General features: G+C 51.4%; 1 protein-coding gene and 1 long non-coding RNA gene across 5 annotated transcripts in view; one reads left to right on the forward strand and one right to left on the reverse strand.

Moving 5' to 3' along the window:
• Rab11fip4 (RAB11 family interacting protein 4) overlaps positions 1–11,673 on the forward strand; it is a 77,194-nt gene extending 65,521 nt beyond the window's left edge. For 3 of the 4 annotated variants that reach the window (XM_059271305.1, XM_059271306.1, XM_059271308.1), the window contains 11 exons: positions 2,244–2,438; positions 2,970–3,104; positions 3,258–3,293; positions 3,783–3,882; positions 4,134–4,237; positions 5,307–5,447; positions 8,028–8,109; positions 8,717–8,854; positions 8,933–9,088; positions 10,428–10,571; positions 11,445–11,673. In XM_059271305.1, the coding sequence (XP_059127288.1) occupies positions 2,244–2,438; positions 2,970–3,104; positions 3,258–3,293; positions 3,783–3,882; positions 4,134–4,237; positions 5,307–5,447; positions 8,028–8,109; positions 8,717–8,854; positions 8,933–9,088; positions 10,428–10,571; positions 11,445–11,561 (1,348 nt within the window). In that variant the 3' untranslated portion in view covers positions 11,562–11,673. The remainder of the gene's footprint in view (positions 1–2,243; positions 2,439–2,969; positions 3,105–3,257; positions 3,294–3,782; positions 3,883–4,133; positions 4,238–5,306; positions 5,448–8,027; positions 8,110–8,716; positions 8,855–8,932; positions 9,089–10,427; positions 10,572–11,444) is intronic. The other variant, XM_059271307.1, reaches the window with a different exon arrangement.
• A 6,137-nt stretch (positions 11,674–17,810) lies between these two features.
• Positions 17,811–21,886, reverse strand: LOC131916257 (uncharacterized). Its single transcript, XR_009380525.1, has 2 exons — positions 21,687–21,886; positions 17,811–18,085 (listed from the first exon to the last, which is right to left on the reverse strand). It is a non-coding gene; the product is annotated as an uncharacterized LOC131916257 (long non-coding RNA).
• Between the last annotated feature and the right edge of the window lie 381 nt (positions 21,887–22,267).

Raw genomic sequence — 22,267 nt, forward strand, 5'->3', positions numbered from 1 at the left:
TTTCTTCAGGAGCCATAACTTGATGCACCTCGAGTGTAAAAGGTCCTTTTGTTCTAAGTTAAATGTCAGCAGGGAAATCTAGAGATACCACTAAGGCTGTGTAAGAAAGGAAGGTCTGAGCTTAATTTGCACGAGAAAAAAAGTTATGTACCTAACATCTGCCTGGCCTAGGTGGTATGTTAAATATCGTATGGATATTTACCTTGATTTAGGAGACTAGCAGGTGGTCTGGAATGCTTGTTCTGTCTGCCATTCGTCCTTGGATATGTGAGCGGTAGCTCAGATAAAATGCTTTTGTCTGGAGCTGGCCCTGGCCTTGGATGCTAACTAAAGGAGATACCTGATTCCAGTGCTAAAACAGAGAAACAAAAAGCCTGGAAGAAGGAAGCCTTGCCTGTGTGACTGTTATCCAAATACCTTAGTTGTATGGGGAAAAACTATGCCCAAAGAATGACCAATCCACACCGTTAGTTCTTAGGAAAAAGAATCAACTGGGGAAGCTATAATAGAGCACATGAAATTCAAGCTGATATGTTCAAGAGCCAGTAGCACCAATACTTCCTTGAGTCTTGGCTTCCTCTGGAAAAGCTCTTGGCCCTTCCAGGTAAATGCTCTGTCATAATCAGCTGACTTCCTACTTCATATTTCTGCGGCTCATAGCAGTGATCTGTGGATGAGGAGGGAATTTGCCGTGACTGTGGGAAGATAGATTCAGGAGGCTATGAGCTGAGCCCCTCTTTCCTCTCAGGTTGTAGATGGTCCCAACCAGGCCTCCATATATCATATGGGTTACCCATGAGAGGGCAGAGAGCAGTGATTCTCAACCTGTGGGTCAAGACCCCAGGGTTGTCAAATGACCCTTTCATAGGGATCACATAGCAGATATTTACATTACAATTCATAACAGTAGCAAAATTACAGTTATGAAGTAGTAATGAGAATAATTCTGTGGTTGGGATCACAATGTGAGGAACTGTTTTAAAGGGTCCCAGCATTAGGAAGGTTGAGACCCCGCTGGTCTAGAGTCTGGGGTCTTTGACAGATTTAGAATTCAGTGTCTTTGGACTAGAAATGTCCCTTATAAATTGGGGGCTGGTTCTCACCTGGTAGCTCATTGTTACTTGTCATGAGGTAAGATAATGGAAGCCAGAGAGCTGGCTCAGAGGGTAAAGGTGCTGCCAGATGACCGGAGTATAGAACTCATGTACAAAGCTGGATGCGGTGGTGAGCATCTGTAACCCCAGCACTCCTACAGAGAGACAGGAGCATCGAGCAGGCGAATTGGCCTGGAGGATGCAGCAGAATCAACAAAACAGACTGCTGTCCCCTGACTCCACACGTGGACTGCTGCATGGGTATGCCTGTGTGCACACATACACTCACACACTAATAATAGTAATAATAATTTTTTAAGAGATAATTAAAAGTTGGAAAAAGTGAGAATGGGAGAAAATAACCAAGACCCTTAACCCAAGCCCTATTACCATGTTACTGTTTGTATTTTTACTCTTCTTTCCTTTTTTAAAGGCAGTGTCTTGCTGTGTAACCCTGGCTGACCTGGAATGCTCTATGTAGGCCAGTCTGGTCTTAAATTTATAAAGATCTACTTGCCTGTCTCCTGAGTGCTAGAATTAAAGGCTTGCACCATCACTGACAACATAGTAAGACCTTGTCTCAAAAAAGTTTAAGCTGGGCGGTGGTGGCGCACACCTTTAATCTGCACTCAGGAGGCAGAGGCAGGTAGATCTCTGTGAGTTCAAGGCCAGCCTGGTCTACAGAGTGAGTTCCAGGAAAGGCTCCAAAGCTACGCAGAGAAACCCTGTCTTGAAAAAACCCAAATAAATAAATAAATAAAGTTTATTAATTGCCAAGTCTCAAAGTTTGTATCTAACTTATCATTGATACTTATTTCTCTGCCTTCTTGCCGGTATTTGTATAAGCCTTTCAACCGGCATCGATACTCTGTAATTTAATAATTTGAATCACTGGTACATATTCTAATATAGTAACTATAATTATAGTGTAATATTAATCTATCTGTTGCTTAACCATCATAATAGCCAAGGTTTTGTTGTTTTCTGTGGCGGAAATTTCTATGCGGGATGTTCCCCTTAGGATGGGGTCCCCCAAATCAAAAGGTCTAGACTTGGCCAGGCTCCTGCTGTACATAGGGCCAGGCTGGTTTCCCCCAGGAGCTGTAGGTCGGGCCCTCTGCCCTTCACTAACTGGGTGCTTACCCTCAGGTCCCTGGTCCTCACTCCATCTATGACCACATCAGACCTTTCCACTCACTCCACCGCCTCTCTCATCAGCAACGAGGAGCAATTTGAAGACTATGGAGAGGGGGATGACGTGGACTGTGCCCCCAGCAGCCCCTGCCCCGATGATGAGACCAGAACCAATGTCTACTCAGATCTAGGATCGTCAGTGTCTTCCAGGTGGCCCCCTTGCTCCGAGGTGGTATTTGGAGTCCAGGGAAAATGGCAGAACCAGTCTAGCCTCATTCCAGTGGGTCAGACAGGCAAAGTCCATCCTTCCCTCTGTCCGGGGCTACATGGCTCTGCTAGCATGTGGGGTGCCTCCTCCTCCTGTCCTGATTGGGGGTCAGGTTTGTCCTTTCCCCTTTTATCTTGGGGAGTAAACAGTTAACTGGTCTGTGAGTCTGCAGACCCGTGGTGGACGTCTGTCGTCATGCTTCCTAGAACCTGCTTACTAAAGTGGCCCCTTCTCACCTGCCTGAGTCATTCCTTCCTGTGACATTAGCTCTCAGTATGCCTCATCTGTTACTTGGGTTCATTTCCCCAGCTTTCTTTGACAACCATGGGGAAGGGATGCTCTGGTTTATTTCCATTCCTCTGTCCCAAAGTAGAAATAAAAGCCTTGGGGAACTAGGTAGAGCAAGCTCGGTAGGGTGGGCAGGGCAAGCCTGCCCGCAGCGTCGAGTGACACCCTCTCCTCCTCTGGCCCAGTGCGGGGCAGACCCCGAGGAAGATGCGGCATGTCTACAACAGCGAGCTGCTGGATGTGTACTGCTCTCAATGCTGCAAGAAGATCAACCTGCTGAACGACCTGGAGGCCCGGCTGAAAAACCTGAAGGCCAACAGGTGAGGCCGCGGCCCAGAGGGGCTGTGTGGGCAGGTGTGCGGGTGTCCGAGTGTCCGAGGACTGGGTGTTTCCTCCTGCAGCATCTTGGCACCAAGCTGATGAGTGATGTCCCTTCAGACCCAGTTCAGTGACTCTGTTTTCCCTCTCTCTAGCCCCAACCGGAAGATCTCAAGCACAGCTTTCGGACGGTAAGACCTTCTTGGGAGACAACAAAGCTGAATGCTTTCCACCTTCACTTGCTTCTGCTGTCCTGGGGCAAGGGCTCCATGGCGACAGCCCAGATCAGCCTGTGCCCTGTATGTAGCCAAGCCAGCAGACGGCTGTGAGGCCATCCCCAGCCGGGTGTCAGAACGGCTCCTTTCCTGCCCTTGCCACCTTGTCCCTACCTAGCAGGGCCAGCATCTGTAGATACTCACTGCTTCAGCTTTAGTGGGCTTTCTAGGGTGCCCTGAGGACCACAGTCTAGCCCATGGCTGTTGATGCCTTCCCTTCTGTGAAGGACCTGGGCTTGGGGCGTGCCCTGTCCACCATCCTTAGAGTAGACAGTCATTGGGGTGGGAAGGTCAGGTGGAGTGTTTCTCCGGGCAGCCCCGGTACTGAATACTCTGCTAGCCCATAGCCTGAGTTGGGGCCCCAGATTGTGGCAGACTCGGCAGGCAGGTGCCCTCCCCCCACAGGCAGCTCATGCACAGCAGTAACTTCAGCAGCAGTAATGGCAGCACTGAGGACCTGTTCCGAGACAGCATCGACTCCTGTGACAATGACATTACAGAGAAGGTGGGCCCTGGGGCGCTGTGCATGTCCCTGGGATGTGTGGGAGTGGGGCTCCAGGCTGCTCTCTGGGGACTTGGATCCTGTGCCCACCTAGGAGTTCAGGGTGAGAAAGGGCAGTGGTATAGGCCCTTTCCTCCCCAAATATGACGGTTCTTTTAGCATAGTTACTTGGAGATCCTTGCCATGAGCTTTTCTGGAGTCTCAGTTCTGTGGCTTCAAGAGCTTTTACTAATATGTTACCCCACGTGTGGCAGGTGAGCTTCCTGGAAAAAAAGGTAACCGAGCTGGAGAACGACAGCCTGACCAGCGGCGATCTGAAGAGCAAGCTGAAGCAGGAGAATATGCAGCTGGTGCACAGGTCAGGGCGCGGGGCTCTGGGGAAGGGGAAGTTGTTGCCACTGCCAGCAGAGAAGCCTCAGTCTTTCTGGCTCTGAGGCGCTTGGCCTTGATTCCAGACCTGAAAGATCCTGTTCTGGGTGTACAGCCCAGGACTTGTGACTCTCACTGCTTAGAGCGGTAGTTCTCAACCTGTGGGTCTCGACCCCTTTGGGGTCACATATCAGATATCCTGCACATCAGATACTTACATTATGATTCATAATAGTAGCAAAGTTACAGTTTTAAAGTAACAACGAATTAGTTTTATAGTTGGGGGTCACCACAACATGAGCGACTGTATTAAAGGGTCTCAGCATTAGGAGGGTTGAGAACAACTGGACCAGAAGAACTAGAACTTGACCTCCCTTCCTGGGAACAGGCCCTGTGGTGGGGAGTGGAAGGCAGGAGGGCCCAGGTGGTACTGCGTATGGTCAGGTGACGGTGTGGATGGACAACAGGGACACTGGGAAGGATGCTACCCCGTGCTGGCTGCCTTCCCCAGGTGCAAGAAACTTGGTAGACTCCTGGGTCTGGGTCTGGTCCCCCATGGCATTCTTGTATGACCCAGCTCAGCCTGATGGAGCAGCTGTGGACAGCTGGACAGATACAGGCTTCCAGTGGTCAGGGTTGGGTTATGACTCCGGAGGGGCCTGACCTTTTCCTCGCTCTGGATTTCTAACGGCCATTTGCCAGGATGTGCCTAAGTCGTCGGAGGGGTGCTGGGCAGGAAGTCCCTAAAGAGACAGTAAGGTCTAGAAGCCGTTCTTGTACTATGGCCGGGCCTGCTGCCTGCTGTCTCCTGTGTGGCCTCGCTGCTCTAGGGAGCTCCTTCACTAGATCTGCTTCTCCCTCGAGTATGGTTGACACACTTCTTGTCAGAAGTCACAGTGTCCCTAAGTTACCCGTCAGCCAAGCTCACGGCCCATCGGCCCGGCAAACCCTCCGCATCACCGCGGCTATGTGAGGGCCTTTGGCGGGGTCCAGGCCTTCTTGAGTGGGGTGAGGGTGCGTGCGAGCGTGCTGACGGGAGCTGTTTGTGCCCACCTCAGGGTGCATGAGCTGGAGGAGATGGTGAAGGATCAGGAGACCACGGCAGAGCAGGCACTGGAGGAGGAGACTCGGAGACATCGCGAGGTCTACTGCAAGCTGGAGCGGGAGAAGAGCACGGAGCTGGAGCTGCTGAACACCAGGTAGGCCCCGGCCTTCTGCCATGGAGCAGAGGAAGACGCAGAGGTGGAGCAGAAGGCAGGGGCTGATATCTAGGCCTGGAGCGCCCCCTGCTGTCAGATCCTCCCCTGCATTTGAACGTGGGCAAACTGAGCCTAGAGCCTTAGGGAGGTAGAAAACCAGGTCCCTGGGTTCTGTGGCCCGCTGTATCCTTCCATGCTGGAACCCAGGCAAGCCAGGAGCGGGAAGAGAACCACTGCCCCGGTCACATTGGCTTTTCCTGCTCTACGGGTCCTGTCTACTGCCCCCCTCCCTGCCTGCCCCACAGCCCACACCACTGTGACGAGGCCGTGACCTGTCCTGGTTCTCCTTGGGCTCCAGGTATTTAAGCAGAAGGTTCTAAGCCCAACCTGGGTCAGGGAGGGGTTGCTGGACAAGGGCTGGGTCAGGCAGGCCCAACCCAGTGCAGTTTGGAGAGGAGACCTCCCAGCTCTCCTGTGCCTGAGACTCCCCACCCCTTCCCAAACAGAGTTTCCCATGCCAAATTTGGACTGGTATTCTAGAACAGTGGTCCTCAGCCCTCCTTGTGCTGTGACCCTTTACTACAGTTCCTCATGTTGTGGTGGCCCCCACCCATAAAATTATTTCACTGCTACTTCATAACTGTCATTTTATGCTAATGTATGAATGGTAATATAAATATCTGATATGCGGGATATCCAATAAGCAAACCTCCAAAGGGGTCTAGACCCATAGGTTGAGGACCATGACTCTGGAGGCTGCTATTTGGCTCTAGGGCTGGTATCCTAAGGGCCGTCTCACTTCAGTATTCCTGCTTTAGTGACTGCAGGCTGAAGAGAGGTGGCTGGGACCGAGAGGCAGAGGCGGAAGATCATAGAAAGTCCTAAGAGCAGTCTCCCCTCCCCCCAGCTCCAGGGGTTCCTGCTCACGTGGAGTCATGGATGGTACTTCCGGTCATTGGCACAGATCCCCTCCTTAGTTGCTCGCCAGCTCCATGCCACTTACCACAGAGGACCAGACTCCTCTCTGGCCCTTGTCTAGAGGCCTCCTTCGGGTGTCTAGGGCCTCCTGAAGGTCAAGAAAAACCTCTCCAGAATGGGACAGTGTCTGGGGTGGAAGTCCTGGGAGAATCAGACCTGGTTCTGCACAGTTGCGGCCATCTGACCAGCCTGTGAAACTGCCTGAGTGCCGCCCCATGGGGGTCACTGCAGGACAGCCGTCTGCAGACGCTCCAGGAGAGGACTACTGCTTCTGAAGCACAGAGGGCTGCGGGGAGCTCTCGGGATTCCCCACAGGCCTGGGGGTGGAGAAAAGAGCAAAACGTGGTCACCGCCTTCAACTGTACATGTTAACAGAAGCCCGGGCATACCAGACATAGGAAGACTGACTGCTCCACCTAGAGGAAACCCTTCCTCATTGTGTGTGTACATGTGAGTTCACATGTATGCGTGTGTGGAGACCAGATTTCAGAAATTTTTAGATTTTGAAATACATATTCACTGGGCGGTGATAGCACACGCCTTTAATTGCAGCACTCGGGAGGCAGAGGCAAGCGGATCTCTGTTGAGTTGGAGAACAGCCTGGTCTACAGAGCAAGTTCCCCCCCAATTTTATATATATATATAAAATATGTAATTATTTTCAGGCTGTAAGTTACTTTTTAAGTTATGTATGTGTATACGGTGTGTGTGCATGGTCCTGTGTGCGGGGCGTGTGCATGTGCCACACTGCAAACGTGGAGGTCACCTTTACCTTGTTTCAAACAGGATCTTTTATTGGTTTTGCCAGGCCAGCTAGACCTCCATCTTCTGGGGGTGTCCCTATCTCTGCAGCAGAACCCTGTGATTACAAAAACACACTGCTGTGTCTGGTTTTATGAGTTCTGAAGATTTGAATTCTTCTGTGGCAAGCACTACCTACTGAGCCATCTCTCCAGCCTATAAGCTATCTTAGAAACCAAGGGGTGGGGTGATGTGATGGTGACGCACACCTTTAATCCCAGCACTGGGGAGGCAGAGGCAGGCGGATCTCTTGAATTCAAAGTCATCTTGGTCTATAGAGCGAGTCCCAGAATAGCCAGGGCTACACAGAGAAACCCTGTCTCGGAAAAAAAGAAAAGAAAAAAAGGAAGAAAGGAAATTTCATGTTTAGACAGGGTCCTATCTCTAAGATATATATACATGAATATGTTTTTTTGTTTTGTTTTGGTTGGTTGGTTGGTTGTTTTGTTTTGTTTTGTTTTTGAGACAGGATTTCTCTGTGTAGTTTTGGTGCCTGTCCTGGATCTCGCTCTGTAGAGTGCTAGGATTAAAGATCCTAGCCAAGGATCTTTTTTGGCTAATAATTTTGCAAATGAAACAGTTCCCTGATAATAGGGATTTTGGCTTGTGGCATCATGTCATTGCTCAAAAAGTTTTGGATTTTGGAACAGTTTGGATTTTTGGATTAGGGATGCTGGGCCTGAATTGTCTTAATCTTTCTCTCAGTTAGTAGTTTCTCTCTTCCGGAAGCAGAGACTGGCTGCCTTCTCTGTAAGGTCATTTCCACTCTAGATCCTCAGATCTGCCGTTTTTCTTTCCCAGGGTGCAACAGTTAGAAGAAGAAAATACGGATCTGAGGACCACAGTGACTCGACTTAAGTCACAGACAGAGAAACTGGATGAGGTGAGCAGCAGGTCCCAGCAAGGTGTTGAGTCCGTAGAGAGGTGATGGCGGTCAGAGGCCTTCCGATCGTCGTCTCCGGGATGCTGAAGTATTCCCTACAGAGAAAACAGAAGTGCCAGGGTATGGTGACACACACGTGCCATCCTAGCACTCAGGCGGTGGGGGCAAAAGCATCAGGAGTTCAGGGTCATCCTTTGCTACATCATGAACTTTGAGGCTAACCTGGGGTACATGAGAGTTTTGTCTTAAAGATAAAAATAAAAGTTTTAATTAATTAAAAGGGGAGGAAAAGTGAATAATGAATTTCATTTCTGAATTTACAAAATTTCCAAGTTTTCTACAGTGAAAATATAATCTGTATTGTATATTCTAAATGCCTTACATTGTGGAATTTTTTTTTTTGAAGAGGGTGTTTGGGCTAACAGCTTCTTCTCGGGTTCTGCTTGACACCACTGAAGGACATCTGGGGCCCAGGGCATTTCCTGCTATGTTTCTAGAATGCCCTCCCAAGGTGGTGGCTCTGCCTGTCCATTTACCACACCAAGGTCCTCCAGAGCTTGAGGACCCTCTGGGCACGCTTGCCCTGATGAGGTCTGCCTGCCTCTAGGAACGGCAGCGCATGTCTGACCGTCTGGAGGACACCAGCCTGCGACTCAAGGATGAGATGGACCTTTACAAGCGCATGATGGACAAGCTGCGGCAGAACCGTCTGGAGTTCCAGAAGGAGCGGGAGGCGACGCAGGAGGTGAGTCACGGCCTGGGACCCCCAGGGCTTCCCTCCGTGACCTTGCTGCTGCCAACAGGCTGCTTCTCTCCCTCACAGCTCATCGAGGACCTGCGGAGGGAGCTGGAACACCTGCAGATGTACAAGCTGGACTGTGAGCGGCCAGGTAGGGGCCGCAGCTCATCTGGCCTTGGCGAGTTCAACGCCAGAGCCCGAGAGGTGGAACTTGAGCATGAGGTCAAGCGTCTGAAGCAGGTAGGCTCTAGAGCTACTACTGTCCAGTGGCTTTGAAGAGGCGGCTGGGTCAGCCATGTGGGCCTCTGTTTAGAAGTCATAGGGAGGGACACAGAGTGACCCAGCCTAAGAAGGGCAAGGAAAGCGGCACTATGATCGGAAGCAGAGTGGTTACCGTGGGCAAACACAGCCAATTTTCCAAAAGAAGGCCAGAACCACAAAGAAGGTTGTGCTCAGGCTTGAGTGTGTCGAGCCCAACTGCAGACCCAAGAGGATGTGGGCATTTGAACTGGGAGGAGACAAGAGGAGAAAGGGCCACGTGATCCAGTTCTAAGACTTGTGTTTGCTGAGAGGAAAATATCGAAGCAGTAGGAAAAAATTACCTGTTAGAAAATAAAGTTATTGTTACTGAAACACAAAGAAGTGATGGGGAGGGAGCCGTGCGCGGCAGCACACCTCCGGCCTCCTCTCCTGTCTGCTCTTCTCAGTAACCTGGTTGCCAGGGCCCGCCATCCCATCCCACAAGCAGGCAAGCGGCTTACCTCTGGTTACAGCCAGCGGTTCCTGGGCTCATGGGTCTCTATCCTGTCCTGGGTGAGGATGGGGTGAGGAAGCCATCTCCACCCTGCAGATGCAGGCTTGGCTGGGTTGGGGCCTCTGGCATATAGGGCCTAAGTCCTGAGACTCTGCTTCTCACAGTGTCCCATCGCTCTGTCGTGGCAGCCTGGATTAAGCATGGCATCAGGAAGGGCAGTGGCTCCAGAAGGAAGTGAAACCCAAAGTCAGGCGGGCCTATGGGCCCGATTCTGGGCATGGGTCTCACCTGAGCTCATTTACCCAGTAGAAGGTCTAGTATCCATCTCCTGCGGTAGAGCTAACCCATCATCCACCCAGGAGGGGCTCCCACGTCCCTGGGGTGAGCGATAAGCAAGAATTGAGGGGGCACCTGTGTCCGCTGCCTTCCGCATCAGCTGCCTTCAGGGGCAAGCATGTCTTGAAACAGCTCCCACTAAGCAGGTTCAGAACCTGGCTGTAGGAGGAGCAAGGAAAACCAGCCCTCCTTCCTGCGCAGAGAATCCAGAATAGCGCTTGCCTCAGCCAGGTCCAGGACGGCCGGCTGAGCTGCCCGGTGGGCGGTTGCTCCCTACAGGACCCGAGAGGGGAAAGACGTCCTGGTTCTCCCCAACAGGGCTGCAGTTCCCCCTTCTAACTGAGGACTGTGTCATCTGTAGGCCTCCCTGTCTAGCGGTGATGCACTGAGGGAGCATGCTGGTGGTCTGAGGACACAGATAGGGAGAGGTGGGTCCCAGTGGGCTCAGAGCTTCCCTTAGCTCACGTTGCTTTTGATCCGCTGCCACAGGAGAATCACAAGCTGCGGGATCAGAACGACGACTTGAACGGGCAGATCCTGAGCCTCAGCCTCTACGAGGCGAAGAACCTCTTTGCCACCCAGACCAAAGCCCAGTCTCTGGCTGCAGAAATCGACACAGCATCTCGCGATGAGGTAGCCTTGTCCCTTCATCCCCTCGGGCTCATTCTCACATTGGTGACTGGTCCCCGTTCTGTGGGTCCTGTCCCAGCCCCCACCACCATGAACTCCAGGCTACACAGGCTCTCTAAGGCAGGCTACGGCCTGGCCCTCATACTCCTCCACTTACTGCTATCAGAATAACTGCAGAGCTTTGCCCTCTTTCCTCGGGAACCCTGGCTCAGAGTGGAGCTCAAATCAGAGATCCTCCTGGGACTTAACCCGGGTGGTGGCCGGAGTGTCTTAAACACTGACTTTTGCACACATGTGTACTTGGTCTCTTAGCTCACAGCTTCATAAACACTTCCCTGTCACATGTAGAAATCACCACACGGCTAGCGGTGGGAAAGGAGCCCGGCTCCCCAGCACTATAGGCCATCTTTTCTACCTCAAGAACAAGAACACTCAGCTGCATTCTAATGTGAAACTGAGACCCCGTGTACCTGAATCTTGCCTCCACCTCAGACTCAGAGCTAAGGGCCGACCTCTGGCCTCAAGTAGATCTAGGGGAGCAGGTAACTCCGAAGAGTTAGAGCTGCACCTAAATGTCACAGCGAGAGCCGCTGAATAAGGCAGGGCTGGAGTGAGGAGAACACTGTTCTGGACAGAGGAAAGGCTGGCGGCCCCAGGCATCTTCTGGGCCCAGGGACTATACATACTAGCCCTGATTATAAGTACATCTGGCCAGTGTTCCCAATCTTTGTGAAAATTTCCCCAGGCTTTTAGCCCCTCTCCAGGTCAGTGAAATTACCTTCTGGCTGATCTGGGGTCCCTCTGTCATTGGTCACTGGCCCCCTGGAAGCCTAGCCTGGGCCCAACCCTCTGACCCACCTTTCTCGTTCCCTTCAGCTAATGGAAGCCCTGAAGGAACAGGAGGAGATCAACTTCCGGCTGAGACAGTACATGGACAAGATTATCCTGGCTATACTGGACCACAACCCCTCCATCCTAGAGATCAAACACTGAGCCAGGGTTGGCTGCAGAGCGGCCATTGGACCTGGGACCTAGGGACGGGCCTGCTGGAGGAGGAAGATGCAGGCGGGACCCCACACTGTCTCTGTAAATGTGCTTCCAGCCACCCTGTATGTGTGTGCTCGGGTGTGTGGGGGAGACCGCACACACAGGCAAGGAGTGAGCTGGGGGCCATGGCTGTGGGTGACAACCCGTGATAATCCGTGTGTGCACTTTGCGGCCCCTTTGTGAGGGGCTGAGGGGAACTGGATGTGGGAGGAACACTCTCAGGAGTTGACAGCGACTGGAAGCTTTCATTTAGGGTACTGATGAAATGATTCTACCTCTGTGGATAAGGGTTAGAAGAAGCTCTCAGGAGATGGGCCCCCCACCCACCTCGGAGTAGGGACAAAACTGTTACGTTCTCCATAATTTGGTGTCCTTTCAAACCCAGGTTTTTTAAGCTCAAAGAGGAGGAAGGGGTGTTGGGAGGAACAGGGACCCCTGTGGGTAGCCTTTGGGGCGCAAGTAGACGGAGTCCAGTGGACTCGGGTTTACAGAGCAGCTGCGTGCATTGTCCATGCCCCTGGGTTGAGTCCTCTGAGTTTTCTGTGCCCTTCCAGCCTTGGTTTCCTACCTCCCCTTCTGGTTTGCCCTCCGTTTGTTTGGAAGACAGGAAGTACACACAGCATTCACTGGGGGTGGGAGGAAGGCCAAGAAGAAGAGGGTGGAGTGGCCAAGACAGGTGTTAACACTGGGGGCCAAAGGAGTGATTGCCTGGAAGAGACGTGTTCCCATGGCTGCATCTTAAGACAGATGTGCCTTGGTGCGGGCAAACCTAGGGAGGTGTTTCTAAGGCCGAGTCTGGACTCCTATGGGGAGGTAGCCACACCCCTTCTTACAGCTTTCAGACAGACCTGGATCTGGTCCCTCTGTTAGAGAGCAGACATCCTGGTGGGAGGTCCGGGGGGACCATTGTGGAAGAACCTTGGTCTTCCGTTCTGTGACTACCTGGTGGGAGTCCCCCTTCCCTCCCCTGGATTTGTTAAGAATGTAATCTTTTGTTCTAGGCATCTGGGCTGTTCCTGGACTATTGCAGTTTATCTGAGTTTTATATGGTTCGTGATTGGCTTCCTTATCTCCAGCCCAGATAAACATGGATGGTCTTAAGTCTTCCCTTCCGCTTGCTTTCTTAAGCACATCTTGTGTAAGAAGGAAGGTTTGGGCATGTTGGGGAGGCTAGTGAGCAGAAGGGGGGGCAGTTGATGGTAAAGGGGAGGGGACTGGAGCATGTCCCCTGCTTGGCAGAGACGGGGCTGTGGCCAGTTTGATTTCAGTTGGCTCACGTCTGCTTTCCTTGGCTTTTCAGATCCATTTTAATCACGTGCACAGAGTTGTCTGGTGCTGTGTAGATGGTGGGTGGTTTGCCTTGCCCTGGGCTGCCTGGATGAGCCACGTCAGGAAGACGGGAAGGATGGATCCTGAGGCGCAGGTCTCTGTGGGCATTCCCTGGGGTCTGGGAAGATAGGGAATAGAGAAAGGCTAGGTAGGGAGTCTCTTGAGGACATGAAGGGAAAATAAACTTGAGGTTGGTCTAGGTGTCATGCTGGAAGGAGTGTGGCAGAGGCCAGGTGAATCTCGGTCCTGGTCTGTAGGGGCTGCCTCAGGGATGAGTGTTCTGTACTTGAACTTGTGTGGGCCTCCAGCGTCACAGTGCGTAAGTTTCTAGAGAAGGCCACAGAGGCCAGAGTCACAGCATAACACGAGGAAGGGAAGGCTTTTGGCTGCAAGAATGGACTCCTGGAGGAAATGGCAAGTCTGGAAGCCCCCGTGGACCTGGACCCTTGCTGTAGGCCTCTGGAAGAGTAACTTCCGAGGGTGGGGCTGGCTTCCAGACAACACACACCTCAGGCTCATCCAGCCTTCTTACTTTCCTCAGCCAGAATACACTTAGAAAACTTGGTCAACTTGGCCTGAGATCATGTTGGTTGTTTCTTGTAGTGGTGGCAATAGGTTTTTGTTTTCTTTTTTTGAGACAGGGTCTTACACTGTAGCTCTGGCGGCCCTGGAATTCAAGGTCATCCTCCTGCCTTAGCCTTCAGAGTGCTGGGATTACAGATATGACTCACCACACCCATTTCATTTTTAAAATGTTCTTCTGGGCTTAAAAGCCCAGGGCTCCCAGTGCCACCTCACTCATGGCAGGTTGCAGAACTTCCCTCTGTTTCTGCTGCCTTCCTGGCTCGCTTTTCCATCTGTGAGCTCCCCCGTGACTTTGTGGGTCTAGAGATGGCATTCAGTTGGGTCTGGATTTCAGATAAACAAGTGGTTTTAACTTTTAGAATCACAATGTTCCATGATGTACTTGATGCTTCGGGAGCTTTTTAATATTTTGATCCTTACGTGTTCTAACAGTTGGTACAGGTGTGGCCCGGGCCTTGGAATGTTTTAAGAATGCCCCAGGTGATAACTAATGTAGCTAAGTGTCCTGTGAAGGGGTGTAGGTTTTGCCAAACTGGACAGCTCCCTCAGGGAAGGGTCAGCAGTAACTTGCCAAGATCCCAGCAGGTTGGGGGCCATGCAGGGGATGCACTTTTTATGTGATGCTAAACTGTCCTCGCATTCCATTAGAAGTCAAACAAAATGGGCTAATGTCTTCCTGTGTCTGATTCCTTTTAGCGTTGACTCGGCTAGATTTGATTTTAAACTGGTAGCTTTTCTTGAGATTCTACAGAGTAAATTGCCTTTTTTTTTTTTTTTTTGACAGGGTTTCTCTGTGTAGCTTTGGAGCCTGTCCTGGAACTCACTCTGTAGACCAGGCTGGCCTTGAACTCACAGAGATCCACCTGCCTCTGCCTCCCGAGTGCTGGGATTAAAGGCATGCGCCACCACCGCCCGGCAGGAAATTGCTTTTTAAAATTTTATTTCTGACACACTAAAAACACAAAGCTCAAGAACCAAGCAGAACACCAGGGCTTGAGACTGGGTTTGCCAGTTTGTCTGTGTGCTGGTGTCACGGGAGGAGGTTCTGAAAACACATAAGATGGCAGGTACGGAAATGTAGCACAGTGGTCGGGTGCTTAGTGTGAGGTTTAGTCCCCGGCAGCATGAAAAGAGGTTGAGGATCGGACCGACTCTGAGGTCCTATTTAACTGGTGGCGGGTGGCCCAGCACATTTGTCTGCATTTGTCTTCCCCGCACTGGTCATGCACAGCTCAAGGTGGAGGCTCCTGACCTTAAAAGGTTGTCGGCTCAAGTAGAGACACTACGTAAAATGTCCGAGCTCAAGCAGGGCTGGAGAAGCTTGCCTTTGAGGTGACAGAGATGGTTGGTTTTTGGTAATTATGCCCCTGAGTGGTCCTTGCCCCAGGAGAGAGTCCCGCTGCCCTCACTAGCCTGGAAGTCTGTGTCCCTTAATGGCTCCCTGCCTGGGACCCCTGGAGTCACAGAAACAAGTGCCAGCTTGTCCTGGGTATCATCGGTCCTTTGCAAAGTGGGACAGATGGTTGAGAGCTGGGCCTTGAGGGCAGCTTCAGGTGCTGTGGTCACTTGCCTTTGTGGGTTTTGTCTGACTGCAGTGCACGTGTCCCGGTGGCTTCCCAGTCAGTGTCCCATCAGCACCCAGTTCACACACCATGAAGAACTCTAGGTGATGGTCCCGTGGCTAGTCTGAGTTGTGATCCATCCTGGTTCTGATGGTCCAGGGGGTGTCGTTACACATTTGGCTCTGAGGGAATGTGGAGGCTCTACTACAAGGCCTGAGGAGGCAGGAGGAATTACTCTTCTGTGAGGCATTGGCAGATGTACACCTGTCTCTAGACATGACTGATGGGACCTGGGGAGGGTTTAGGGTAGTCAGCAGGCCAGCCTGACAGATGCCCAGTGACTGTCTAAGTCCAGGTGAAGCTCTTTAGAGCGTCAACACTGCCCCTTCTCCCCAATCTTTCCTCCTACCCCAACCCCTACTGGGGCCCAAGGACATGCCTCTTGGTGACTCCTCAGCTTGGTATGACTAGCATGCTCTCACCAAGGGGCCTCAGGTTAGAGTGGCCAAACCTTCCCAGGACCTCCCTGTCCTGACTTCCATCTGGAATGTGCATGTGATGGGTGTGTCGGGAAAGTGGAGTTGGCATCACGGCCTGCCTTACCTTCAGGGCAGGACAGCTCTGTGTCCCTGCCATCTTTTAGCTGCTCAGCTAAGAAAATAGGCACTTCTAGAAGGCTTTGTTTCTGAAAGCATAGCAAGGTGACAGTCCTTGTCACCCTGTCCACCAGGAGCTGGGTATCTTTGATGTACCTTCCTTGTGGGCTCCTCTTCCTGTTGTGACTGTAATGTAGGGATGTCTACCCTAGGGCTACCAGTTGGGGGCAGCATCGCAGGCCACCTCTCCTACAGGCCTGAGTTCTGCTGGTTCTGCCTCCAGGACTGTCTGCTTCCCTGTTCTGCACAGGCTGGTTTTTGTCTGCATGGTTTGGGGTCCTTGTGCCTTTTTTCCCTTGTGGCCACCACACAGGATTCTCTGTTACCCACTGCCCCCTTTTGTACACCCCCTTACCGGTCTTCCCCAGTCCTGTGTGTACTCATGTGTGCGACCATGTGCCTCCCCTGAGGTTAGCTGGCAGACCCTTTACCCCCATCCCCCACCCCCAGTCAGGCCCCGCTTCCCCATTGGTCCCCCAGTCTCTGTTGACTTGGTAACTTTTATACAGGATCTTTTGTTACAGTCTTAAGCATAGGAACCACGTAGTCACCGTGTACCTGCAGCTAGTTTAGAAGCCCTGCGTCCCAGACAAGGGTAGCTTTGTGTAGACCAGCTTCTCCCACAAACCTCTTCTGTGTGGATGTGGATGTTTATAGAAGACAGATCACCTTTAACCTGAGGCCCTGGCCCCAGCAGGGAGGTTGCAGGTCTGCAAGGCTCCATGCATGGCTCTTCTGGAGGAAGCCCCAGCCATGTGGTTTCCAGTGCTTGGCAATACATTTGGGTTTAGGGCCACTGTGTCTGGTGTCTCCCCCCATGTGTGCTGAAGGAAGTCATTTGCTACTGTCCCTGCCTGCTATTACCACCTGACCAGCCCTTCCTTGTCTGCTGGTGCTCAGGCCCGAGTGCCATTAATCACCAGACTGATGTCAGGACCTGGACGGGACAGCGTGTGCTGAGGACACAGCCTGCTGGCTCCCGGCTTCAGCTTTTCATGCTCTGGGGCTGGGCCTTCTGGGGACCAGGTGAAAGAAGCCACAGGCCACAGGTTCTGATTCTCCAGGGATTACATCTGGGGCTCTGCCCCAGAAGCCAGTAATTGCGAATGGCCCTAGCTTTGGGGCTGGAAAGGAATGTCCACTTTAGGCCCCAGGGAGGGGGAAGGGGTGAGTCCTAGGCCCTGAACTGTTTGCCTCCAGCCTGTTCTCTCCTGAAACAGGCTTTCAGTGCGGACACCTTCCAAGACCTGTAATGTACAGACCACAGTGTAAATAAACAGTTGGCTTTTGTGTTCCTGACTTGTGTGAACTTCTGTGGGGGGATAGGGAATGGGAAGGAGGGGGTGGAGGAGGTGGAGGGAGAAAGGCAGGCTTGTGTCCTGGCTTGGGGTGACATTTCCCTTAGGAAAAACAATCTCTTTTAGGTATGCAGTAACTGAGGTGTCTAGTGCTGCCCCCTAGAGGAAGAGTAAGGCAGGGCCTGGCTCCAGTCAGTCCTGGCCTGCTTTGCCTGGAGATGGGGCTCCCAGAAGCTCCCGTGTTCCCTCATGCCAGCCTCAGGACCGTGATTGAAAACTGTCCTCTTGCAGCATTGTTCTTTCTCAGCAAGGGCCTTCCAGGGCTCAAGGGGTCCCTGGGTCACGTTTCTCCCGTGTCAGCCACTGTGACCGGGCTCAGGTCCCCCACTTAAACGCCTTTCTCTTGCCTAAGACGAATTCTGCTGTGCCATGGATCACCATGGCAGCTTAGGATTGTGTGCTCCAGGACCCAGAGTTTCTACCTTTTTTTCTATATGTGTTTTGAAATTCCAGGATGAAAGGGTGTCACTGGTCACCTAGGCCAGGTATCTTGGCCCATATACCACCCCCCCGCAGGCCCTGTGCAGGCAGGTGCTCTGAGGTGGACCTGCCTTCTGGGCCCATAGAGCCACTGTCAAGGGCAGACTTGAAAGTTCTGCATTATTCCCTCAGTGTAGTCTTGTCTTACTACCTGGAGCCTCTGGACAAAGATACAGGATAACCCCAAAAAGTTTACTTGAATAAACTTGAGCTCAGATAATCCAGTGAGCCTATCGGAATTATATTACATCTTCTTGGACCCAAATAAGGCCATGCTCAGTTCGCAGGTACATTGTCTCTGAAAGTTGCCCCCCACTGAAGAAGTCATCACCTCTGCTACAGTGCTAGAAGGCGTGGGAGGAAGCTCAGCAGATGGAGATGGACCCACCCGTGGCTCACCAGCGCCTTCCACGTGGCTGGTCTGGCAGCCTGATCCTGGCCCTGGAGCATGAGGAGTTTGCTGCCTCTGGACCTCCGCTCAGGTGAACCCAGCATCTTCACTGCTGGACAGAAAATAATGGCAGGGTGAGTCCGTGTGACAGAGCTGGGTTTATTAAGTAGAGATGGCAATCAGAGGTCTTAACATGCTTGAGACAGCCTGGACATTCAGAGGAAAGGGAAGGGGATGGGTCTTGGGGGCTTAACAGTAGCTGTGTGGCTTTTGAAGTCACAGTGCTCAGAGTGTCATTTACAAAGTAGGTTCAGTGTAGGCTGGGCGTGGTGGCCCATCTTTAGTCTTAGCCATTGGGAGACAGAGGCAGGTGGATGGATCTCTATGAGTTCACAGGCAGCATGGTCTACACAGACTCTCAAACTAACACAGTTTTTGTTTTGGACCAGGCTGGCCTCTGGCTTGATAGTGCTGGGATTAAAGGTGTGTGCCACCACATCCAACTTCAAACAAAAAGTTATTTAAAGAAAGTAAAAATATACAAACTGGTTTATTGGTTTCTCACCTTAATATTCTGTTTGCAAATAGCGCAGTGGTTTCTGGAGCACATTGCTCAGGTTTAAGGAGAGGGGCGTGCTGATAATGTCCACAGACACACAGGCAAGCTAGGAGACCCATCTGTAGATCATCTCTCACAGAAGGGACTTCTCCGCCACAGTCTCGTCTGTCAGTTATGGTTTTTATTTTATTTTTTTCCATGCAGACAATAAAAACTACAAACTAGATTTGGGGATAAGGGACCCCTTTCCCTCTCATGGCCCCTTACTATTCCATCTTTCGGTTGTGCCTCAAGTCCAGCTTGCTGCTCAGCCCTTTCCAGACCATGGCACCGGGAGGGTGGGGGTGCGAGGGTGGTGGTGGGAGGCATCATCCTGCTTTGACCCAGTCCCTGTACCTACATTGTAAGGCTCCAGTGGAGTTCATACCACCCTCGCCTGGGTTCCAGGGCTCCCGGCAGACACCCAAGCCTGCAGGTGCTAAAGTCCCTCATAGGAAATGGTGGAGTACCACATGTAACCCAGCATGGCCTCCCAGACATTTAAGGTCTCCTGGATTACTTTCCTTTACAGTTTCTTACATTTATTTGGGGGAGGGTATGTCATGGTGAGTGTAAAAGTCAGATAAGAACTTGTTTAAGTTGGAGCCCTCCACCGTGTGGGTCCTGGGAGTCAAACTCAGGTTGTCAGGCTTACTGGCAAGTGCCTCTACCAGCTTGAGATTTCTCGTTGACCCTAGATTACTTTTTAGAGATTTATTTATGTGAATGGGTGTTTGGCCTGCATGTATGTATGTGCACCTTATGTGTGTCTGGATGGCTGTGAGCCACCAAGTTGGTGCTGGGAACCAAACCTGGGTCCTCTGCAGGAAGAGCAAGTACTCTCAACTGCTGAGCCATCTCCAGCCCCAGATCACTTTTACTAATACAAAGAAATACTGTATAAATGGTGTTATGGTTAGGGGATGATGACAAAGAAGAGTCTATATATGTTCTGTGTAGATGTAGGGATTTGGTTTTGTTGAGATAGGGTCTTGCTGCATAGCCCTGGCTGGCCTGGAGATTGATATGTCAATCAGCTTACTCTCAACCTGCAGAGATCCTTCTAAGTGCTGGGATTATAGACCACACTTGGTCTCAGATAAAGGCTACATACGTACGTACGTGTGTGTGTGTGTGTGTGTGTGTGTGTGTGTGTGTGTGTGTGTATAAAATTTGCTATTAGGTTGGAGAGATGGTTCAGCAGTTAAGAGCACTGGCTTCTCTTAGAGTACCTGGGTTCAATTCTCAGCATCCATACCAGACAGCTCACAGGAGATTGAGTGTCTCTTTCATGCACATATCCACACACATATACATGTAATTAAAAATAAAATCTTAAAAAATGTTATTATTCATGTGCCTTCCTGAGCCCAGGAAAGGGTGTCAAATCCCCTGGAACAAATTCTTGTGGGTGCTGGGAACTGAACTTGGGCCCTCTGCAAGAGCAGTACGTGCTCTTAACCACTGAACCATCTCTTTAGCCCTGCCACCCCAGATCTTTTTTTTTTTTTTTTTTTTTTTTTGGTAAATATTTCCAGGTCAGCCGGGCGGTGGTGGCGCACGCCTTTAATCCCAGCACTCGGGAGGCAGAGCCAGGCGGATCTCTGTGAGTTCGAGGCCAGCCTGGGCTACCAAGTGAGTTCCAGGAGAGGCGCAAAGCTACACAGAGAAACCCTGTCTCGAAAAACCAAAAAAAAAAAAAAAATTTCCAGGTCAACAAGGCGGCTCATTTGGTAAAGCACCTGCCACACAAGCCTGATGACTGAGTGCTGTCCCTGGAACCCACATCCATGGAAAGAGAACTGACTGAACAGTTGTTCTAACCTGTACACATGTGCTGTTGTACACACATACCCATAGTAAAGTTTTCAAAGGAGATTTATGTGTATGGGTGTTTTTGCCTCTGTGTATATATGTACCACATGCATGCCAGGAGCCTGCAGAGGGAAGAAGTGGGTGTTGGGTCCCCTGGAACAAGAGATACTGATGGTTGTGAGCCACCATGTGGGTGCTAAGAATCAAACCCAGGTCCTCTGGAAGAAACTGCCGGTGCTCTTAACCATGGAGCCATCTCTCCAGCTCTGTGATATTTTTTTCAGTCCATGGTTTGCTTTATCTACAGCACAGAGCTCACAGAAGCTGGGTACAGAGAGAGGGGCTCACTGCGGGCCAGGTAGTGTTGAAGTGCTTTTGGAAGGTTGGCTCACCACCAGATGACACCGAACCACTCCAGGGACCCAGCTTGCCACAGTCACCCAGAATTCAGGCTCTGCTGATAAGGAGAATCATCACAGCGGGACTTGACTTGTTGTGAGGGGAGGGACTGCTGTTCTGGAGAGGCCTTAAGAAGGCAGAGCACATGTGGCGCCCTGAAGTTGTGGCACCCCTCCCTAACAGGGCTGTACAGAGGGTGTGGCAGGAGGGGCTTGCACCGAGGAGAGGAGCGACAGTGGGAAGTTGGCACACTGTACCTGGGGTTCAGGGAGAACAGGTCTGGGAAGGATGGTGGGCCCACTGCAACCCGGCCTGGCTGTCCGGGTGTGCGGAGGGGGTCAGCAGTTGGCCAAGTTTGGCCAGCATTTGGTCTGTGCTGCCTGGCAGCTGGTCCCAGGAGACTGGCAGTGGGGTGCAGGATTTCTCCTGTCCTTCACCCTGCTCAGCCCTGGCTCTTGTTCCGAGTTCCAGGTTTATAAGTTGACTTTGGTGTTGCAGATTTTGACTTGGGAACTATGACACTACAAACATGATTCTTGTGTTTAATTGGTCTTTTTTTTTTTTTTTTTTTTTCTATTTTTTTGAAGCCTGGTATCGTGGTACATGACTTTAATCCCAGCACCGGGAGGTGGAGGCAGGCCAACTCTGTGAGTTCAAGGCCAGCAGTCTACAAAAGTGAGTTTGAGGCCAAACAAAGCTACACAGAGAGTCCTTGTCTCAACCCTCCTTCAATAATACAAATTTTAAAGTATTGGAGGTTAATTCCTTGGTGTGTTTGTATAGGATGTGTACATGTGTGTTCTTATGTGTGGATGGTGCCGGCAGACACAGGCACATGCTTGCCAGGCTTTCCTCAGACTCCTCCTCAGAAGCTGCACCTTTCCCTAAAGGAACCCACCTGAGCACAACTGGTCCCTGATGCCAAGCAAGCTGAGCTCATGCTGTCCAGAAGCTCCACGGGCAGTCAGTCCTCACTGCCACTGCAGGGTCACATTCAGGGGAGACTCCCAGAGCCCGTAGCAGCTGTGGTGATACTCGCAGAGGATTCTGCCTTCTCCGGGTCTCCTGAGGAGGTCCAGTTGAGTCTCTTGATTCTGAGTCTCCTGAGAGCCCTTCTTTCCCTTGATCAGTACACACCACAGGGATGGTGGTACACATCTGTGATCCTGGCATTGGGGATGCTGAAGCAAGCAGGAGAATCGCAAGTTCGAGGCTTCCTGAGACCCCTTCCTGACTTCTTCCTTCTTTTCTTCCTTCCTCCCTACCCTCTTTCTTACAAAGGCAGTGGAAGAGAACGAATACCATACCATTAAGTAGAAAAGTCAGGGAGAGAATAAACTATGCTAACCACAGTGTGAAAAGCAGTCTAAGAAGTCTGAAAGTGTGGCTACCAACTCTCCAAAAGGTTACAAGTTGCACCCCGTCCCTGCCCCAATATTAGCAGACTTATTGGGAGCTTTGTGGTATCTGGGAAATTTG

The sequence above is a fragment of the Peromyscus eremicus genome, chromosome 8a (genome assembly GCF_949786415.1).
Source record: "Peromyscus eremicus chromosome 8a, PerEre_H2_v1, whole genome shotgun sequence".
Classification (NCBI taxonomy): Eukaryota; Metazoa; Chordata; class Mammalia; order Rodentia; family Cricetidae; genus Peromyscus; species Peromyscus eremicus.